We start from the raw sequence: 21667 nt of genomic DNA on the forward strand, positions 1-21667 counted from the left end.
AAACTTTGACAATACCTCGTGCTAAAAACCTCAGGAAAAATGTTTTTTTTTTTTTCTCCTGGCTAATCAGGCCATATTATTCTGTCTACTTTGCTTAGACTAGTTTAAGAACATGAAGGTGAAAGCACAGTTTTGCTCCCAAATGCCTATGGAGCTTCTGCATCCCAGTCACTCCTGGACCCAAAGTAGTTTTTGACAGCTACTTCTGTTAACAAATAACATTTGGTTTTTCACATGTAAATTGGCAGTTACTTTCTATAATTTATTCCAGTTAATCTAATTTAGGTAAATAATTGGGAGCACACTAATTACTTAGAACCTTAGATGTAAAATAATCATATTATCTGTGAACATGATATGAATTACTAAGATTTTTCAGGGCCAAATGAGATATTTTTTCTTTTGTTTTATGAAGCATTTTGTAGCCTTTTCATAAATGAAAACATAAGGAATACTAGCAGTGTCTCTATTACGTGATCCAACCTATTTAACTGAAATTATAGTTGGCAGTAGGCCAAATGCTTGTGGTCTTTCACATATAAAATTCATAATTTCTATTTAATAAGTCCTCTACTTGAGGAAGACCAGGCAGATGGATTAAAAAAAATATATATATTTTTTAAGCCAGAAAACATTTAAAATATTTTAAGTATTTCTTGACTTGAAAAAATATTTAGACTTTCCTTTCCTAAAAAAAAAAACAAAAAAAAACAAGTAAAATGAATGACTAACGTGTAAAATGAATACTGAAAGCTTTCTCTGACTTCAGGCATTCTAGGAATTACAAGGTAACTCTCTCAGTTAAGGCAGTTATTTATCCATTTTAATTTTCTATAAGTTAAGGTTTGTTGCTTTTTTTTTTTTAATATTTTCTAACAAATGTTTATTTGTGGGATATTATATTACCTAGATCAGGGGATACATTCTTTAAATTCAAGCATTTAGCCAGCTAAAAGATGGTGAGCAAGAGAACTTGCTTTTTTTGCTTAAGTAAAGAAGATTCTGGCTAATTTTCTCCTCCTGTTTAATTGCCATCTTCTTCTACATATAAACATACTAACGTTCATCTATAAGCATAGGAGGATTTAATTTTCTTCTGGTATTGATGAACGCACTCTGCCACGAACCAGCTAGTAAGGCTTGTAATGAATTTTGCCACATGATTTTCTTTACAAATTTTTTTTTGTCATTATATTTTCATTCTAGTTGTCATTTAGTCATAGTTATTAGTTATTAATAAGTAGTTATTAATACGTTTTGCTTTGAAGGTATATTTTTTTCTACTTGATTATATTTTCACTGTTTTACAAATATCCTCTAATATTCCTTATAACTCTTATAACTCTCTTGGGATAAGTAGAGTTGACATATTATACATTTTGTTGTGCCCACACAATATCTGTCTATAAAAATTTATAATATAAATGTATGGTATTATGGATATATTTTATGTATCTCCTGTGGTGCCCTCAAACCATTTATGGAGGTGCAAGATATAAAATATAATTGTTTAAATTTAACTGTTTTTGGGTGAAAATAACACAAATTGTTTTTTAATGTGTGAGTCATAAGAGAAAACAGTTTTTACAGTATGACCTTTCTATTAATAGAAAACTGTTTTGTTGCTGGTTTAATTACAGAGGGTGCATCGAAAATTATCTCCTCAAATAAGTGTATTTAAATTCTATAGTTGATGTTATGATATTGTTTTTGAACGCTTCACGATTCATTAGCAGTGATTAATAACTAGTTGAAATTTGCATATGTGAATATGCGTTCACTTTTTCAGTAGGTAATGGAGGGACTGACTGATCTGAGGATATTCTGGCAGGCAACCCTGTGGTGCCAGGCACTGGTGCTGGCTGAACTCCTACACAGGCAGTGTGCTCCATGTATGCCCAGTATCAGGTCCTCCATGGAGCAGGCGCAACTGTTACATCCAGAATGTATTTGTTGTCTTACACTGTATCGTGTATCTTTTCACCTCAGAAAATCAGACCTTGTTTTCATTATAAGAAGAGTGCCCTATACACCCTCCAACTTCTATGAAAGAGGCACTCTCTGTTCTGAGTGTACACAGCACTTATGCTGCCTGTTGTTGCTGCTATTGCCAGTGATTGAGATGAAGTCTGTGACCATATACAGTTTGGTGAACAAGACTACTTTTTCCTACTCTCTCCTTATCCTAATACCTCTGCATGTTACATACATGCAGAATTGGATAGACTGAAGAGTATAGGGGTCATACACCTTCATGCAATTGTATCTCCAAGGCAAGAAAGTAGACGTTGTCTTACAAAACCTAGCTATGCCTAATGATTTGTGTCAGTGGAAAGTGAGCGTGAGGAGAGGAGGGATGTTTATCATGAGGATAAGAAGAGAAAGAAAACATGAGGTAGAATAGTGAGACTCAGTACTTCGTCATCTGTTCCCGATATCAGTGTCCCAGGATTCAGCAGATCTTCCAGTTGCATAACTCTTCCAGCATTTTCATTTTTATCATGCTTAGATTTCTGAGTACTAAATAATAACTTCAGGTATTATTTAGATAATAAAGGACTAGGTTAAGCTAATTATCTTATAATCTTTCTCTGAAGCATTGCCTCAGGAGGACTTGCTAGCTGACATTGGAAACTCTTCAGAATTTTAAGAAAGTATATGAAAGCTCTGAGTTGATCTTTAGTGGTTGTATTTCTCAAGTTTTTGAGTCAGACTGCAGAAGGTTATGTGGGGGAAGGGAACAGTGGAGCCGGCCTGCCTGTGGTTGGGTCTATGTAGTCCTCTAAGTAGCAAATGGATTTACAGACCCTCTGCATTTTGAGTTTCTGTCTGAAAATGGGAATAATTCTTTGTCTGCAGTACAACTACCTCATGTCATACTATTGACTGGTCAAGACCAGGGACAGATGTACATCATGGACATTTGGTGTTAACTACAGACTGTCCTGACATCTCTAGAACTGCCCTGAGTGCTTTTTGTGCATGATATTTGCAAATAGCTCCCATCTTGGATGGCTTTGCTTCTGGTTGATAGTATATCTGACTGTCAGTGATCTGCTAACAGTTCCTATGGAATTTACCCTGTGCCTACTCATTGGTCCTTGTCTTGCTCCTTTTTGCTTTGGTATGTTGAAGCTATCTTCTTACCTTGCTATACTTCCAGCTGCTTTTCATTCTACCAGTCCCATGGCAGGTATCTCATCCTTGGAGACATTCGAGGTCAGGCTGAATCAGGCTCTGAGCAACCTGATCTAGCTGCAGATGTCCCTTTTCATTACAGGGGAGTTGGACTAGATGATCTTCAAGGATTCCTTCCAAAAATGACTCTGTGATTCTATGATCCCTACCTATGGAATGAAGAGCGTACTTGAGTGTGCTGGAACAACTGGTGCACCAAAACCCTGGTGCAAAAGAAGAGGAGTTAGTGTGATGGCCAGAGCCTGTGGCTCCAGCCAAGAGTGGGAGGAAGGAGAGTTAGAGAAGCGGAATACCTCATTAAACAACAGCCATAGTCAGATTGCTGTCAATATCAAGCCACAGTAAGCAGCAGTCCTACTAGGGGAAAAACTAAGCAAAACAAAAAAAAGTTACCTGTGTATTTGCATGTGAATCAAACTAAGGCCTTTTTTTTTTTTTTTTTTTTTTTAAATAACTGTTGTGATGGCTCTGGATCTGTGGCTTTTCACACATGCCATGTATGAATACCTGGAGATTTCTAAGTTCTTGTCAAATATATACATACAGTATTGAGCATTGCTGTAGTGCTGTAGGTAAGATTTAAGGGCTAGAAAATGCACTATAAAGAGTGCCTAAATTTCTCCTTCCTTTTCCAGTTTCTGAAATGAAAACTCTCCTAAGCTTAAAGGAAACACTATCCCTTATCTTTAAAGAGCTACCTGCTCTTTAACTGTCCTCTTTATTTCCCATTTATTTCCATTTTCACTACTGAGAATAAAGGATTTAAGTAAAGGAAAATCTTCCTAAGATTTCCCTTCAGATTTTCACAGGAACGACTTTCAGATGTGATCCACTGGCATACATATATTACCACTATGAAAGACAGGTTTGTGCTATTCTTTCTAAAATGCTGCAGGTTCTCCCTGAGCTTTGATTTTACAGTTATTCCCACAGAGCTGAAGAAAACTGCTAGGTAACTTAAGCAGAGCTCTTTGGAGCACATATTTTTCCTTTGGATGGCCAATAAGTGATAATGTTCCAGAAGATTAATCAATCATGATACTGAGTGAATTAATCATTATTTTTTTTTCAATTAGATTTGAAATGGTTTATAATTGAGCAATATTGTTCTTGATGTGGGAAAGCACCTAGAAGAGTAGAAATTCTTTGAAAATTAAATTCTCTCCAGGGTGGTCTAACACATCATGAACTTACAAGCTTCCAGGCTTAATGGGCTTTCCTTCCAGCTTGCCAGCTCTAATTAAAGGCAAACTCTGTTTCAGTATGTTATTCTATTAACTTGCATAAAATCACTCACATTTGCATGAGCCTGTCAAAACTTATATTCAGACCTGCCTGGACTCCTGAATGAAGCAGGACGTTTCCATTCTTTTTCTTCTGGCCATCATGGTCTTCTGAATTAATTGTTCAGACTCTTTACTTCTGGAACTGTGAACCTGACAGGTAGTGCATTTCTAATTAACAAGATATTTTGCTTGTGATTGTGTCACACTGCTGCACTTCTGCATTCTGCATAGTAGTCAGGATAAAAGCAAGGGAGGCTATTAAAATAACTAACACTATATAATGACACGTGTACCTTACAGGAAGAAAATGAACAAAATATTTAGAATTATATATTCTCACACTCACAGGAAAACTCCATGAGTGTACATGACTCTTACTTCATTTACAACTGGTAGGTATTAGTATCTCTAGTCATGGATATGACACAGATACTATAAAACTGATATGGATTGATAAATAGCCAGTAAAAATACTTCCTTTACAAACTCTTAGTAAAGGTATTGGCTTTTTACTCTACTAAAAAAAAAAAACAAAAAAAAAAAACCAACAAAAAAAAACAATTTAAAACAATTTACTATGCTTTTCTTCTTCTATATATTTATTTGCTTCCAGAATTAAAATATTTATTGGAAAGAAAAAGAGCAGACTTTGTATGACTCTAGTTCTCTGCATTTAAATATACTGCAAACTGCTTTACAAATCATACACTTTATTGATATGTAACTTCTTTGTAGTGAAATGGGATGCTTATCCATGTAAAAAGACTCTGTAAATATGTTTGAGGCAGATGCTGTAGCATGTAGTATCAAATGCAAGTTCCAGTGTAATTTTTCAGGTAGATAAAATGTAATGATCCACTTTGTTTTAGCTAGAGCCATACAGCCATAATCTCAGTTTGTTCCTTCTTTATATTATCTTCCATGTACATTAATGGATTTAGCTTCACAGCACCGTGAGACATGGTAGTATGATTAATTTTGTTATATGAAAGCAGAAGTGAGATACTGCAAAACACAGGACTCAAATTAATCTATATTGAAAAAAGGAACTATTTGGTCAGATTCAGTTAGCCTTGGATTGCACCCAGCCTTGCACATGAGACCTGGAAAGACCCTATATTTGTCAGAGTCTATTAAGTTAAAAATTATTCTGTTATGAAACGGCAATGGGATCAATGCAAGTGATGTGTGCCATGGTTTGAAACACCAAGAAGAGTAACCAAGAAAAAATTGAAATCCTTAGTTCTTCTCTCATAAAAGAAAAATAATTACACTTTTCTAACTGAATAGTAAAGTATTTGAGTCGTGAATACTATAGAATTATAACTCCTGAACTCTCCAGCTGTGTATTTGTTGATAGTACATTATTGCTGCAGGCATTTTCATATAGTAATATCAGTAAAGAACTGCAGTGGATGCATCTATACATTTAGTAGTACAGTAGGTTTCATTCAAGAGAACTGTCTTCTGAAACCAAAGATTCTTGTAACATCACTGATAGAAAACTGCAGGACTAGTATAGATTTAGTGTACCAAGTACTTTACACTGATATCTGGAAAAGTAAATAACAACGTATTATAAAAATACTGGTAGGTCTTAAACTGGATGATTTAGCTCTTAGAGAGTTCATTGCGGAATTCTATACTGGGGATGCCGCTGAGAAAATTCTAACATTTTAGTCATTTTTAAGTGTCTTTAACATGTTTACTTTATCCTCTTTAATAGAAGTAAGTTTGAGCTTTGGTGTACACAACTCCAGCTTCTGTCAGGATTAAAATATTCCCTAAAGCTCATTAGAATTATACATACCAGTGAAGACTAACACAACACCCGTGCTTGAAAACATGTTATAAATTCCTTAATGAGGGAGGTCAAATGAACTGAAACATTCAGCTCAATGTCTCATTAGGTGCTGTTACTCAAATTATTCAGTAAACAAAAATATTTTAATAATTTTTACTCTTAAGAGGGCGCAAAAATGTTTTGGTGTTCAAATACATGGGATTTCATTCTTCTAATGGATACATTTGGACCTCTGTAATAACCTCATTAATTGCTTTTTAAAAAGTACAGAATTTGGCATGTCAGTTCTCCTTCCTGACCTGCTCTTTATGTTATTGCCCATCTGATTTTTGAAATGAGACAGTCTCTTGGACACAAAGTCCTTCCAAAGCCATTGAATCTAAGAAGAAACTGGTCAGCACCTGCCTCTGGCCCTCACAGCATACTTTCAGGTGTCATTGCTCCTATTTGGTTCTGTTCTTTAGATACAGGATTCTTTAGCTCTACTAATCAAAACATTTTGTAGACAAAGTTCTCACTTTCCAGACCAGACTCAATTTTCTGTCCTCTAGTGAATGTAATTTGATACATCCTTTGCATTTAGAGATAAGTCCGAATAGTAGTTCCACTTTTGTGTTTGATAAGCAATCAGAATTATTCTAGGAATCAGATATACTAGAAAGACACAAACCCTTCCTGAGGGCAAAGAGTGTAAGAGAACCGAAAAAAGAACTACTGATGAGACAGTAACAAACATATATGTTCTAGTACAAAATAAATTACCAGGAATTTTAATACTAAAAGTCTGAAATTGATATCAGATCTTTTAGTAGATTATTGGTCAAAAGTTTATAAACTGAGCCTTCTAAGAAGAAGACATTCCAGTTCTTACCTGTTCCAAGTCAAACTTTTAGACAAATGTTGGGTCATAAACCCAAATTCTGTCATATATGACCAGAACTTCAGCTACATCTCATAAGTTATTCTGATATTACCTTCTCACAGATTTTCAGTTCACGTATTCTCTTTCTCATCTTTTCAGCAAAAATATGCTATTTACTTTCCTTTTTGCCCCATGAAATAAATGTTGCATATGCTGACATCTTATCTGAAAACTTGTGTGGCCCTCCCTCACATGTGTATATCTTAATTATTTAGATTAAATTTCCCTTAAGCAATCCTAATTAATAATATTGGAGAGAATAAAAGGGTGGAAGACTGCTTGGAGCATCTCAAAATGGGTTATCACTAGATATTACTGCTGGGGAAAAAAAATGCCATATCCAGCACAAGGGCATTTCTGTCTTTGAATGTGTGTCTGTTCTGGCCAAACTCCTCTAAGTACACAGATCCCAGGTTGCCTTGTGTTACATTACTCCAATGGCTTTTTCTGTGTCGAACATTAATCTCTCCTCACCCATAACTTCAAACGTTCTCTAACATTTATAATGACAGATGTGCATGAATTCAGCAGCATCCATATGTTCCTCCTCTCTCTTGGCACAGTTCTACTTTTAAGAGTTAGTATTCCTTTCACTTTTCAGTTTGGCATTTCCAACCTTCTCATAATTAATATATGTCTGTTGTTCAGGTTCTGTGATACCCTATTAATCAGCCATCTAAAATTACTAGGTACCTTTTTTTTTGTTGTTGTTAGATCAATTTTTCCCCCACATGCTCTTACACTGTCACTTTGTGTGTGAAAAATACTTATTTGTTGACTATTTTAACAAAATATTTTTATGTACTTTCATCAGTTGGAAGGTGTGCAAATGCTAACAAAATAAATTATAAAATTCTATCAACCTTCACTTTTCTGAATATGAAAGTGAAGGAAAATTCAGTTGGAAATCAATAGATGCAGATTTAATAGCCTTCAGAATTATTCTGCCTGATGAAAGGTCAGAATGTAATGAATGAGATTAATTTGTTTCTCTTCTTTTGATTTCAGTCTGCAAGTTGCTTTTTCACGGCATCTTTGTCCCCTTAGCAAGTATCACTTGTATCGTCTGAATAAAACCAATCAATTTCAAAGTGGTGAATGATCTAATTTTCCTAAGAATCTGTAGTTTAAATTAGTATTTTTTTTTTTGTTCATAGCTTGATCCTGAACTGGAATTTCCTGTATATATATCTTCTTTGAATTCAAAAGTAAAATTTCAGAATCTATCCTTTTTCATTACAATTATTCAAAGTGTAAATAAATATAAGTAAACTAGTATGATAGATGCATGCTAAGAATTGCATATCTGTTTATGTAACCTTATTTATCTTCATCCATAGTTGCCTTCCAGAGTTGAAGACACAATTTCTTTCAGAAGTCAGCCAAAGCATGGTAAAAATGCATATAGTAAGACATTATATTTTTATCCAAAAACCACTAAAGCCAAATCTGGAAGAGAATGGTAACTGATTTTTAAATTATAAAAAATGTGAAGTTGCAGCCAAGGATTAGACTTTTCCTCTGTATGAATACCACTATTCAGCTGGTATCCCTGGTAAGAAACACAGAGAGATTTAAAAGTTTTTTTTTAAGTTCCATTCTTCAGCCAAACTGGAACACAAAACAATATACACGAGGAATATATTTGTAACCTTTGAAATTGGTTAAAAATTATAATAAAGAGTAATCCTCCCTGCTTGTTTATTTACTCATTTACTATTTGAAGAATATGTGGATATTTTTTATGATTTAAATTCAATTCAGATCACTACTATACTCTAAGTCCACAGTGTTATGATTTCCTCAGGAATATAATCCTCTCATGTGTGCCAGTATGTCCTTTCCATATGCATGAGTGCTTACAACTCGCAACACCAAGAAATTAATAGTCTGCACTGCCTTTTCAAGAGGCATGAGTCATTTTGATATTGATTCAGGGATTGGGACTGCCAAGTTACTACCAATAAAGTAATTTTCTAAATCAAGCATTCATAGCCTAAAATTATTGCTGTCTCTACATAGCAAAGCATCACTTTCAAAAGACAGAAGAAAATTAATTAGAAATTCACTGATTTCTGAGGTTATAGCAGAACTCTTCAAAATAATGCAATTTATAGGAAGAAGATGCATTAATACTAGTGAAAAAAAGTTTTATCTATTTTATCTAAAAAAAAAAAGAAAAGATTTAAAATGATGATTCATCTGTACTCTCACAAATCACATTATGATTTAAGAAAAAAATAATATTGGATCTATCCTAGATACAGCATACTATTTAGTTAAGGTAGAATATTGTCTTCACTGACAAATGAAGGCAGGACATTAGATTACCTAAAGAGTTTCTGTCTTCTCAGAAATGGTTTTAGTTTAATCCATTGACACCCAGTTTCACTGTGTTTTTTCACTACTTCTGACCTACTGCAGAAGTCTGTGATTTCTTCTTCCTTTAATTTTTTCCTCATCTATATTACTATTAGTGCTAACCTCTTAAGATGTTGTCACGATGTGACTACCGAATGGCACTTCCAATGTGGCCAATATCTTAGCAAGAAGTTTTTCAGTTACTTGTGCTATTTGTTTGTTTTCTATTCTTCCTTCCCCAACTTAGTGTATTTCTCCTGAAGCAGAATTTGAATGCCTAGAAACATCTTCCGTAGCACTTGTCAGTCTAACTCTTTAACCAGGAAAGGAACACCAATTCTATGTATGATTTTATTCCATTAGTATTAACTTTACTTTCAACCAAAATAGCATTCTCCTAAGGTTATTAAGTGAGAAATCTGCCCCCTCAATTTCATCTCTGAATTCAGTAGGACACACATTATCTGTGATTATGAAATTTTTCAGGTATTTGGAGTAGTTCACTTGCCCCACTGTTACCATATCAATGTGTCCTTGATACGTTATATTATCTAGAGCTTATATAGTCACAAAATTATTTAAAAAAGGACAAATTTGAGAATCAACTTTTAGTTTACATTAATAAGAATTCTACAACACCACTGTAAATGTTGTTCCAGGCTTATTCTTTCCCTTAACCCAAATGTTATTCTAAGCCTTGGGCAAGGCACCTCGCCCTAAGGCTGAAAACTCTTAGGAGCACTTCTTTTTGCGGTTGTCTTTTTCCTCTGGGAATCATTTTCCATGGTGCCTTCATCTGTGACTCTGTGCTCTCTCTTGCTCCTAACCACAACACTAACCTCGTGTAGTTTTTCATACCCCAAGAAATCTTTCTCCCTCTGGCAGTTTCCATGGAAGTCTCTATGAACATTCTCCATGGAAGAGTTCTAACTTCAGCCATTGATTGCCTGTAGGTAGTTCTTACCAGTCTCTAGCTATGTATCTATCTCCAAGCTTTCCTTGTCTTTAATCTACATCTGTAGGCTGAGCCACAGAGAGCCAGGACCTTTGATTATTGTCCGGGGACAACATTGCAGCTATTGACAAGCCCTCAATTTCCTTTGTTAGCTCTTTTCTACTATTTCATTTGCATCTATGGGCCTTCTCTTTCTCTGAACTCTAGGCTGAGACTTGGGCAAGATAACCTTTGTCTTCCTCGCAGAGTAATTTTTGAGTTCTTCATTTTTGTCTCAAAGCCCATCTCTATCTGTATTATTTCTTTAGCTGGTCGCACTTTCTGTCTGTATGGGAACTGCTGAGTCATGGTCTGAACCACTGATTGAGCACCTGGAGGAAAAACCCAGTCAGCCCTGGGAGCACAGGTGAAGGCAATTCACCTGTGCAACCAGAAGGAGTGGAGCCAGGCTCAACTCTTAGGCCTCATTTAAGGGCTGACTGCCCCAAGGTAGGATCTCTTCCTGGAGATCCCTCCTTGGTGGAAGCCTTTCCCTGCGAGCCCAAAATCTTCCGATCTGGGTGAGCGCTGTATTTTCCTTCCACCTTTTTGTAACGCTATTTCCATCACGTTAGTCCTTTTGATCGCTACACTGTCTGTTATCAAATGTCTGAAGATTGAGCCTTCCTGCTCCATCCAGGAAAGAAATAATCATCGGCTCTAACACTGTTCAGTTTCTGTGGACCTTCATGGATTATTTTGCAGTAATTTGTGTTTGAACTTGTCTGCAAAGAATGCACTAGTGATTTAGTATATCTATCATAGAAAACATGAGCAGTTCTGGTTAGTTACTACTAAGACAGTACTAAAAAAGGAAAAATATCTTCTGAAAGCTGAGAGTACTTGTAAATTTTTCCACTCTTTTTCTTTTTTTCTTTCTTTCCTTTTTCTTTCTTTTTTAAAAAAAATTTAATGTGCACGTCAATGTATTAATGTGAGCGTAAGTGGAAAGATGCATTAAGAATCCTGTTACATGTACCAAGTTGCTACACATTGTAATTTATTATATGTTGTTCCTACTTTCCCACTGCTACATCTTGCCTTCATATTACAATATTTCTTTGCTGTGTTATTCATTGCACGCAAAAAAAAAAAAAAAGTCACAAAAATATTAGTGAAGTTTGAACAGCTCTGTTGGGTTCAATGGTGACTCCCAGGCATGTACTGCCCTTGATCTTCAACAGGGGCTCTAGATTTTATGCATTTTGTCATTTGATGTTTATGCATATTGTGTTTAAGGTAAACTTAATCCTCTCGTCTTCCTCCCCCAACACCCTCACTGCCAAAATCAGCAGTTTATCATTGAGATTGAACCAACACACTTAAGGAAGGCATATGGGAAGGCTGGAAATAGGATTTCAACCTTTGAAATAAATTTTCTTAAGAAGTTGGAGTTGGGTATTCTTTGTCCTAGCCATACTGCCATTGATTTTGTTGAGACACTGATTTCTGAAAAATCTTGTCATTGCTTTGTCAAAAAAGAAAAAAAAAAAAAAAAAAAAAAGGCTTTAAAATCTGAGAAGAAAAAGACGTAACCCAGATAGGCCCATAAAATGGCAAGATTTAAAACATATGTACCCAGCACTGACTTGACATTGGCTGCCTTAGTTTATATATGATGTATTTCATGGGGCATATATAGATATCTGGTACTTAACATTATGAAGTGCAGTCGAGCCAGGGGCCAAACTCACTCCAGCTAATGCTAGGCATTAAATTGGGATGTCAGAGATAAGTGCACAAACACCTTAGTTTGCATAAATCCTGTAGAAAAAAATAAGAATAATTCCATGAGTATCAGATTTTCTTTAATGGCCAAAATATGTTGTGTTGTTTTTCGTAATGCAAAATATAACACACTAATGAACTGCTTATCATTAATTAGGCTACTGAGTGCAGTTTTTTTTGAAAAAAATTTCTCTGCAAATAATGAGTTTTGAGGATGAAATATAAATTTTAGAGACACTCTCAAGAACTCCTGAAATGAGGTATTACTAGTGCTGAAATACTTTATAAATGCTGCAAGAAGACTTTTTCAAGGGAATGTAGAATTTGTTCTGGAGAATGAAAAGCCTATACTGACAAAAGCCTGAGACTTAAATGTGCATTTTTTTTCTCCAGATGTGAAGATATAAACCCAAATTTATAAAAGCAGGTTAAAGTCTTTTGAATGAGCCCAGCTGAGCTATGGAAACAGGTCTGTTATTTAGGCATCAAAAATAAATGGTCAGATTTTTGAAAGCTTTTTCTGTTAAGTGAAGAATAGTGCTGGGCCATTACCATTGTACTTTTTTTTGACATGCAAGGAATGTGGGTTGCTCTATCTCTAGATATGGAGGAAATTGTATTTGGCTTATTAAAATCTTGGTAAGCAAGTACCTTATAAAGAGAACAACTGATGCTATTTTTGTAGGGATTAGCAGAACAGTTTGGTTGATTGAAGACCTTTGCCCAGAGAGGTTGTGGATGATTCTCCTTCCCAACCCCCCAGAGATATTCAAAGCCAGGTGGGGTGGGGCTTTGAGCAACCTGGTCTGGTGTGAGGTGTTCCTGCCTGTAGCAGGGGGCTTGGAACTAGAAGATATTAAATGTCCCTTCCAGCCCAAACCATTCTATGATTCTAAGACAGCTTTATGTATCTAAATAACTGTGATGGCTCTGGTAGGCCTGGGGATGCACAACATGGATTTAAACTCTTGAGGAACTTTAACATAAAAAATAAACAATGGAAGAGATACGTTACCTGGATATTACTGCGCAGATCATAGAATACAGAAAAGCTAGATTTCAATCCTGAAGGGCACCAAGTACCTCTTACATTATATTCTCTCAGAATTATTTCATGAAAGCTTTGAATACCAAAATAACTTGAATTATCTTTGGTCTTGCTGATGAGGGATTAGTCTGCTGGCAACTCTGAAGTGAGCCATACAAAATTTACAGAGTAGCTACTGTAGTTAGTCAATGTAGTTTGTTTTTCTCTAGGTTATGGGTAGAAATTATATATGTATAAACCACACATGTAGGAAGAGGTTTCCTTAAATTTGAAAATCCTTGTTACTTGTTTCCAGATTTAACTGATATGATGTAACTGAATAACAGGTGAAAGAAACGAAGAGGCCAAGTACGATATGAGAGGATATTGCTGTATTTGTGCAAAAAAATTCATATGACTGAATCCCAGCAGAATCCTCACAGATAATTCAAACTGTCTTTCTATGGACTGGGCAAGAATATCCCTTCTTCAGTGTATAGGGGAACCAGGAGCTTTTTCACTATTAAATCAAGAATATTTCCATCAAAATCTTTCCCCACAAGCTGTCTAAGTACATATGCATGTTTACGTTTTTCTCATACATATGCATTGAAAGCCTAAATCAAGTTGATAAATACTACAGTTGCAAGGAATGTGATGAGTTACAGAATATCACTGGAGATTTTTAAGAAACTGCATGTAGTTATTTCTCTTTGGGGCACCTTTAATGACTGCCTGAGGTCATTTCTAGCCCTACTTTCTATGATTCTATAGTTAATTGCTATTCAAAATATGTTCTGAAATCTAGAGAAAGTTATATATGTTTGTATAGATAGTACCTGAAAAGAAGAAAAATCTGTGGATAATAGAACTAAATTATGTCTAAATTGCTATCACCCTTAACATAAATAGGTATGACTGTACACAAATAACAGTACACCATGGTAATGCACAGTATACACAATGTTTTTAGGTAGCTGGAAATTTATTCTTAACTCGTTCACTGCTGATTGATTTTGTACAGCAGTACTGTAAATATGATTAACTGAAAAAGGTGAGTTTTTAGCATGCATATAATTTTAATGGAGTATTTTCTTATTAAGTATTACAAAACTTATTCCTGGTCAACTGGAGAGGTCCCAGAAGACTGGAGACTTGCCAATGTGACTCCCATCTACAAGAAGGGTTGTAAGGAGGATCTGGGGAACTACAGGCCTGTCAGCCTGACCTCGGTGCCAGGGAAGGTTATGGAGCAGATTATCCTGAGGGAGATCAAGTGGCATTTGCAGGACAACCAGGGGATTGGGCCCAGCCAGCATGGGTTTGTGAAGGGCAGGTCCTGCTTGACCAACCTGATCTCCTTCTGTGATCGAGTGACCCATCTGGTAGATGAGGGAAAGGCTGTTGATGTGGTCTACCTAGACTTCAGCAAAGCCTTTGACACTGTCTCCTACAGTATTCTCCTGGAGAAACTGGTAGCCTGTGGCTTGGATAGGTACACCCTTTGCTGGGTAAGGAGCTGGCTGGAGGGCCGGGCCCAGAGAGTGGTGGTTAATGGAGTTAAATCCAGCTGGCAACCGGTCAGCCCGGCCACACGAGTGGTGTTCCCCAGGGGTCGGTGCTGGGGCCTGTCCTCTTCAATATCTTTATTAATGACCTGGATGAGGGCATTGAGAACACCCTCAGTAAGTTTGCAGATGACACCAAGCTGGCAGGAAGTGTCGATCTGCCTGGGGGTAGAGAGGCCCTGCAGAGAGATCTGGACAGGCTGGATCTCTGGGCTGAAGCCAATGGGATGAGGTTCGACAAGACCAAGTTCCGGGTCCTGCACTTTGGCCACAACAACCCCAGGCAATGCTACAGGCTTGGGGCAGAGTGGCTGGAAAGTTGTGTGGAGGAAATGGACCTGGGGGTATTAGTCGACTCTCGGCTGAGCATGAGCCAGCAGTGTGCCCAGGTGGCCAAGAAGGCCAGTGGCATCCTGGCTTGCATCAGGAACAGTGTTGCCAGTAGGAGTAGGGAAGTCATTGTCCCCCTGTACTCAGCCCTGGTGAGGCCCCACCTCGAGTACTGTGTCCAGTTTTGGGCCCCTCACTGCAAGAAAGACATTGAGGCCCTGGAGCGTGTTCAGAGGAGGGCGACGAAGCTGGTGAGGGGTCTGGAGCACAGGCTTTATGAGGAGCAGCTGAGGGAGCTGGGATTGTTCAGTCTGGAGAAGAGGAGGCTCAGGGGAGACCTCATCGCTCTCTATAACTACCTGAAGGGAGGTTGTAGTGAGCTGGGGGTCGGCCTCTTCTCTCTTGTAACTAGTGATAGCATGAGGGGGAATGGCTTCAAGTTGCGCCAGGGGAGATCTAGGCTGGACATTAGGAAGTACTACTTTTCTGAAAGAGTGGTCAGATGCTGGAACAGGCTGCCCAGGGAGGTGGTGGAGTCACCGTCCCTGGAGGTGTTCAAGAAATGTTTAGATATAGCGTTGAGAGACGTGGTTTAGTGGGGTTGCTGTGGTAGGTGGATGGTTGGACTAGGTGATCTTGTAGGTCTTTTCCAACCTAGCTAATTCTATGATTCTATGAAACATAAGTGAAGAGTGTAGCATGCTATTGTTTTGAAACACTAAATGGCATAAGTGGAATAGAGTTATAACTTTATTTTAAACATTGATCTACATTGTAATCTTGAAGGTACTTTTAAAAGATCAAGAAGACCCCATCTTTGCACAAACTAGGCATATTTCAAAGCGGCCTTATTCAACATATCTGTTTGATACTACCTAAGAAGCTGGTTCTATCACAGATGGTGAATTAATTATGTTTGATAGCAGCAAAGTGAGATGCCCATGCTGTATTAACCAGACATCTCCAACATCTGTGCTATACTGTACCTAATGCTGCTGTAGAGATTTTTTTTCTCCTCTTTACACTAACATGAAAAAAGTCTGCCTTCTTTTCCAGTATCATCTTCTGGTCTGAATTCATTACACAAATATCAACAATATGAACTAGAAAATGTATGTCCATTTAATTTTATTAAAATGATGTCAATTTTATTAACATGTTCGCACAAATTAAAGTCTTTTTCTACTTCCAGACTTCATTTTGTGCTGTTGAAGGTCTTATATCCTGTGACTCTTGGGAAACAGTAGAGAATTTTATCCAATCAGGTTTCCTCTTCCATTATTTTCTGAAAGAAATGTGAAGTGACTTGTATTAAATGTTGATACTCTAACATTTCATTGTTAATACTAGCAGATCTTGTAAAGCAGCATGTTCGAAGAGATCTGTAAATTATCATGCAGGCATTTTAATAAACAATCTTTTAGCACAAAAGAAAAATGTCTGATGTAGAAATTTTCTGAAAATACTAGTATGGCTCCTGCATGCTCGTGGAGATTTTGAGTCAGTAAATTCTAGTACTTCATTAACTTGGGTAATTTTTATCTTATCTCTGACACTGATTTTAAGTGAAACTAGGTTGTTGCTCACATGAGAAGCCATACTGTCTGTTGATCTGTTTTATTTCAGGAGACAGTTCTCAGAGGGTGGCTGTTGTTTGAAAGCCTTTTGTCATCACTTGGACACAAGAGTTGAAAATGCAACAGATCATCAGGATTTTCAGGGATCAGGAAATGTTTAGTTATAATTTATGTGTTTCAAAGTATATATTTCAGGATTTTGACCTCTAGAATTATTTATTCCCTCTGTTAACAGATGAGGATTTCAAATGTGGTAAGCCAAAGCGTAAGCTTTAGGCAGAAAAAAAACCCTATGCATCAAGTCTCTTATAGCTAGTCATAATGAGAAGCACAGAAAGGTGCATTTGAAACCCTACAATTTCATGCAGAGCTTTTGAGAAAGCACCTCTGTCCTTCTGAGATCCCACATTACTCCTTAGAGTAAGCATTTGCAACCATACTTAAAAACAATTGAACAGAACTTACTGTTTTATTTTAAAACATGGTGAAAGAAAAAGGTAATGGTGGTGCTGTTTTTGTGGGTAACAAACTTACTGAACAGGAGGCAAGTTTTGTTCCTATGTTTCTCTTTCTTCCCTCTTTGATGCTACTGCTAGCATTTAGCTCAGAGGTTAAGATGCCTTCTTGTTAATGGGTGAGTATAGATCTCCTCAGACTGTGGAGAATCGAAGATCAGCTCTCTCTGAACGAGCACTTTAATTTTTAGGATTGGAAAGTTAAAGACTGCAGCTGTTTTTTACATTATACTTGTTAGGTGCTGATGCACAACAAAAAACGATAGGCCAGAATTTAGGAAGAGAAAGCATTTTCTGCATTCTTCTGTTTCTCTTCACTGATAAGCACAGAATGTTAATTAGAAGCAGTAATTATTGTACCCTCATCTGTATGATAAAATATATTTCAGTGGCATTTGGCTGTTTAAGTCCAATTTATCTGTTGGAAAAGTTATAACAAGCAAGTATCTATCACTATTGGAAAATGCCAGAAATGAAAGATAATCTAGAGGATAAGAGCTAGCAGCAGAAACCAGGTTACTAAACCAAGTGCATAAGTGCTGAATTGGCTAAACACTGTGAAAAGAATCAGTGTTTGTATTTGTGTATTAAATGTGGAAAATAAGGTTTTTTTCAAGCTTAAATCTGTGGCTTTTTTCAACTTTTATCTGAAACCTAGCCTTGAGCTTCTCTCAGTATGGGCACTTAAAACCACCATTACAAATTAATTCTGGTGGATTCTACAGCAACATAAATATCCATGAGCAGGATCAAGGGTCATTTAATCTAGATGCTTTTGTTCTCTGAGAGTTACTTGGTATTTCTGCTGTGAATTCTCTCCTATTTCATACCAAACTGCTTTACAGGGCAATAAAGAGTACTGAGTAATGTGCTGGTACTTGTTCCTCTCTTCACATATTTTCAAACGTCTGTTAAAGCACTAGAAAAAGAAAGCAATATCCTTTCAAATGACCTTTACATAAAATTGACAGTACGGTGCTGGCTATGTAGCAAAAGACAAGAGTCTTCCTTTTTAGAAAGCAAAGACTGGTTGAAAAAGTGACTTGCAAGTCGCTTTTTGCTCTGCCTCCTCCGCAGAGTTGCCCCTGTCATAAGTGGTTGCACTGACCCCTTGTATTCATGAACCTGATAACCTAGCACTACGCTGAGGAGCAGAGAGGAGTTTTTGTACCAGTGGTAAGGAGAAGGCATTCACCAGGTACTTGTGGATAATGCTGCTACTTCTCCTTGGTCTTGATACCTGCTTGTATCTGTCTGAATGGTGGCAACTTAAGCTAAAACTGTAGCTTAGGAAGCGAAGTGTTGAGTAACCTGCTGTGGTTGGCTATAGCTTTAACATTGTCAGGGGAAGACAAGGAGGGAGGGAAAAGCTGTTCTGAAGTTAGTTTGAAAAGAAAAATAAATATTAATTCAGACCTCTTAGCTGGTGCTAATACTTATTGTGTACACCTAAACAGGCTCAGAAATAAACAACTTCTTGAAATCCTTTTAAACCATATACAGATTTCTCAGTGGGTGTAGAGGATCGTGTATTCAGTTGTTTTCCAGAAATGATTGCAACACAGCATGAAGGTATATTTTTCTGGACATAAGGTATCTCAGTATTAGATGAATATTAACACATTCTTTCTGTGTAAGTATATTTTGACAGCCTCTTTGAAGGCTTACAATTGTTGTTTTAAGGCTTACAACTTTTTATCTTTCCATATCAGACACCTACAGAAATTTAAAAAAAAAAAAAAGCAGTCAACTAGATCAAACAACAAAATTCCAGGAAATTTTTGCTATTCCATTGGTAGTCGTGTTTTTGTGGAGAACATGAGATTATTTGTTTAAGTATATGTAATATATATGCTTTGAGAAATTAACTTCAAATACAATCTCTGAAATTTATTTCTGTCATCTTCGTAACATTAATACACAAAAGTAGTTGGAGTCTGGAAATTTGATTGAATACTTACTAGGTAGTTGCCTCTTTGAATGGGAGATCTGAAGAGTAAAAATTGGGATATACTACAATACATCGAAATAACTGTAAACTGTTTGAGAGCCATGGAACAAATACATAAAATCAATTTGCACATGCTGTAATATAGGATGCTTGGAAAAATAAAATTATTATTCTTCCTGTTTTTGAAAGGATGTTAATATGATTTTGAAGTTGTATCACAAGGATGGTGTGACCTTTATGTAATCCTTTGTGAGCAAACATCAGCTGTGCTGTAATGTGCTAAATTACAAAGGAATGTATGACTTGCCGGTGTAGAAGAAATGTGTATGTGTAGCTCTGCAGAAAACTACATTAATAAACTTAGACTTTAAATAAAATTTTCAGATTGAGTAACCTTTAAACTCCAACCAGTTCTACCTCAGCCTGTGCAGAATGCCACACTGTCTCTCATATAGGATCTTTTCTATTACCATTAACTCTAGTTCGTTTTGGGAAACATCTCTTGTAGTAGAAGGGGAAGATGAAAATTTATAGTTCAGAGCTGTAAACCAAAATGTATATTAAAGAGAAAAGAAACCATAGGGAATAAAATTAAGTCTCCTTCTGTTCAGCCAAAATGGGATCATCACTTGCACGGATAATTAAAATGACAAAAGTCTGCTACTGATCTGATACTGGTTATGTATCATCAGTAACATATACAGGTTAGTTTCATGTGTTGTATTAACCTATAAATTATTTTTGCTCTTATGCTTTTGTATGATAATTCGGCCTTCCCAGCAGATGCATTGATTCTGCAGCTCCAAGGGAAGGAATTACCATTAGATGGTATATTAGATGATTTTCCATTATTATCTGAACCTCTGCTGTCTTATTACTGCCTTCTATTACTGTTGCAGATTCTGTCATTTCACAGCTTTGGATTTTAGAATGTTATCTGGAGATCAAACTTCTTTCTAGGGAGCTGTGCCAGTGGAGAGCAAGGATCAAAGATAGTAAACAAAATGAATTGCTTAGTATCTATATTGTTAAGCTAACTAAGTGCTTTTATTACAACTTCTATTTTATTTTCACATTGCTTATGTGGATTCATCAGTGCAAAAATTTCTATTTCCTGTTGTAAGTATACATTGGAGAAGCTGAATTTTTACAGGGACCTGATCTCTTTTGAGTGTAAGATTCAAACAGCTCAAAACCCCATGCCTCCATGTAATTTATAGTAATACTTTCATGCCCAGCATCTACCTCTATTTATTTTAGTCTATAACTGTCACTTTGAAATGTTTTCATGATTATTGTGAAGAAGTTTCAATTTTCTTTTCTTTTATGAAATGGTGTGATATATGAACAGCATTCCTACAGTTGTATTTGTGTCCATACACCCGTGTTTGTTTTGAATGTGTAGTAGGTAAATAAGCATATGGTATCTCTTACATAGCAAATAACTCTTGAAGTACACACATGCGTGCACGCGCACACAGACACACACAAAAAAAAGTATAATAAAGAATATCTTCTAATCAAATTTAATTGCTTTGAAGAAACTTTTTCATATTAAGCAATTGTAGCACAAATCAAAGTTGTATAATGTTTTTATGAACAACTGGCTGTGATGGGAATACATAAAAGATGAAGGTAAAAGAGGTGTTAAATCAAGCATGTAAAAGAGAATTTGTTTTATTTAAGCTTGTAAGGTTTTTTTTATCGTGCTCAAATGGCCAATGACTTTGACAGCAGTGTTATCTTACGTCCCAAAAGGCATGTATTTTGCTTGTATCCATTATTAATGAGCATTTAAGATGAAAGGATACAAAGCTATTATAATTGTTTCCAGAGAAATGAAAAAGTAATTTTTAGGAGTACGACTTCAGAAAATTCAAATCTATTTATAAAAAGAAACAGCTTGACTAGGTAGGCAAGATAAGTGTATAGACTGATGTGGACAAGGCAGACTTTGTGATCAACAAAATAGGGTTGGAGAGAGACATCAAATATGGAGGTACTGAGGACAGCATTACAAGGGAAGCTCTCCTGTGTGTTCTGGGAAATTAGCATAATGGTGTACCTCTCAGAAATAACTGTACACAAATGCATCATGGGGAATAAGCAGAAAGAAACAGAGTTTTGAGTGCAGTTGCAGGTCTTAAATCTCATTGGGATCAAAAAGATACTGTGGGAGACCTTCTGCCACTTGAGTGCTGCCAAGGAAGAATAAGGGCTCTTAGGGAAGGGCAGATTGGGATGCTGAGGAAGAATAATCAGTTTGCTTTAAAAGAGAAGCAGGGATGTCTGGTGCTCTGCAAAATGATGGGTGGTTCAGCTGAGAGCTTGAGAGTAAGTGCTAATGCCAGGCCACTAGCGTAGGGGATAACTGGTTGGAAAGCAGTTTTGCAGAAAAGGATCCAG

The 21667-nt window shown here is 36.5% G+C and overlaps 1 protein-coding gene and 1 long non-coding RNA gene across 3 annotated transcripts in view; one reads left to right on the top strand and one right to left on the bottom strand.

Annotated features, from left to right (window-relative positions):
• The window catches only part of LOC110398190, a 240131-nt gene that overhangs the window by 180630 nt on the left and 37834 nt on the right, over window positions 1-21667 (top strand). The gene's annotated exons all lie outside the window — the stretch shown is intronic.
• The window catches only part of DTHD1 (death domain containing 1), a 47549-nt gene continuing 42211 nt past the window's right edge, over window positions 16330-21667 (bottom strand). For both annotated transcript variants that reach the window (XM_021395631.1, XM_021395626.1), the window contains one exon: window positions 16330-16503. In XM_021395631.1, coding sequence (XP_021251306.1) covers window positions 16472-16503 — 32 coding nt within the window. In that variant the 3' untranslated portion in view covers window positions 16330-16471. The remainder of the gene's footprint in view (window positions 16504-21667) is intronic.

Source organism: Numida meleagris, chromosome 4 (assembly GCF_002078875.1).
Source record: "Numida meleagris isolate 19003 breed g44 Domestic line chromosome 4, NumMel1.0, whole genome shotgun sequence".
Lineage (NCBI taxonomy): Eukaryota > Metazoa > Chordata > Aves > Galliformes > Numididae > Numida > Numida meleagris.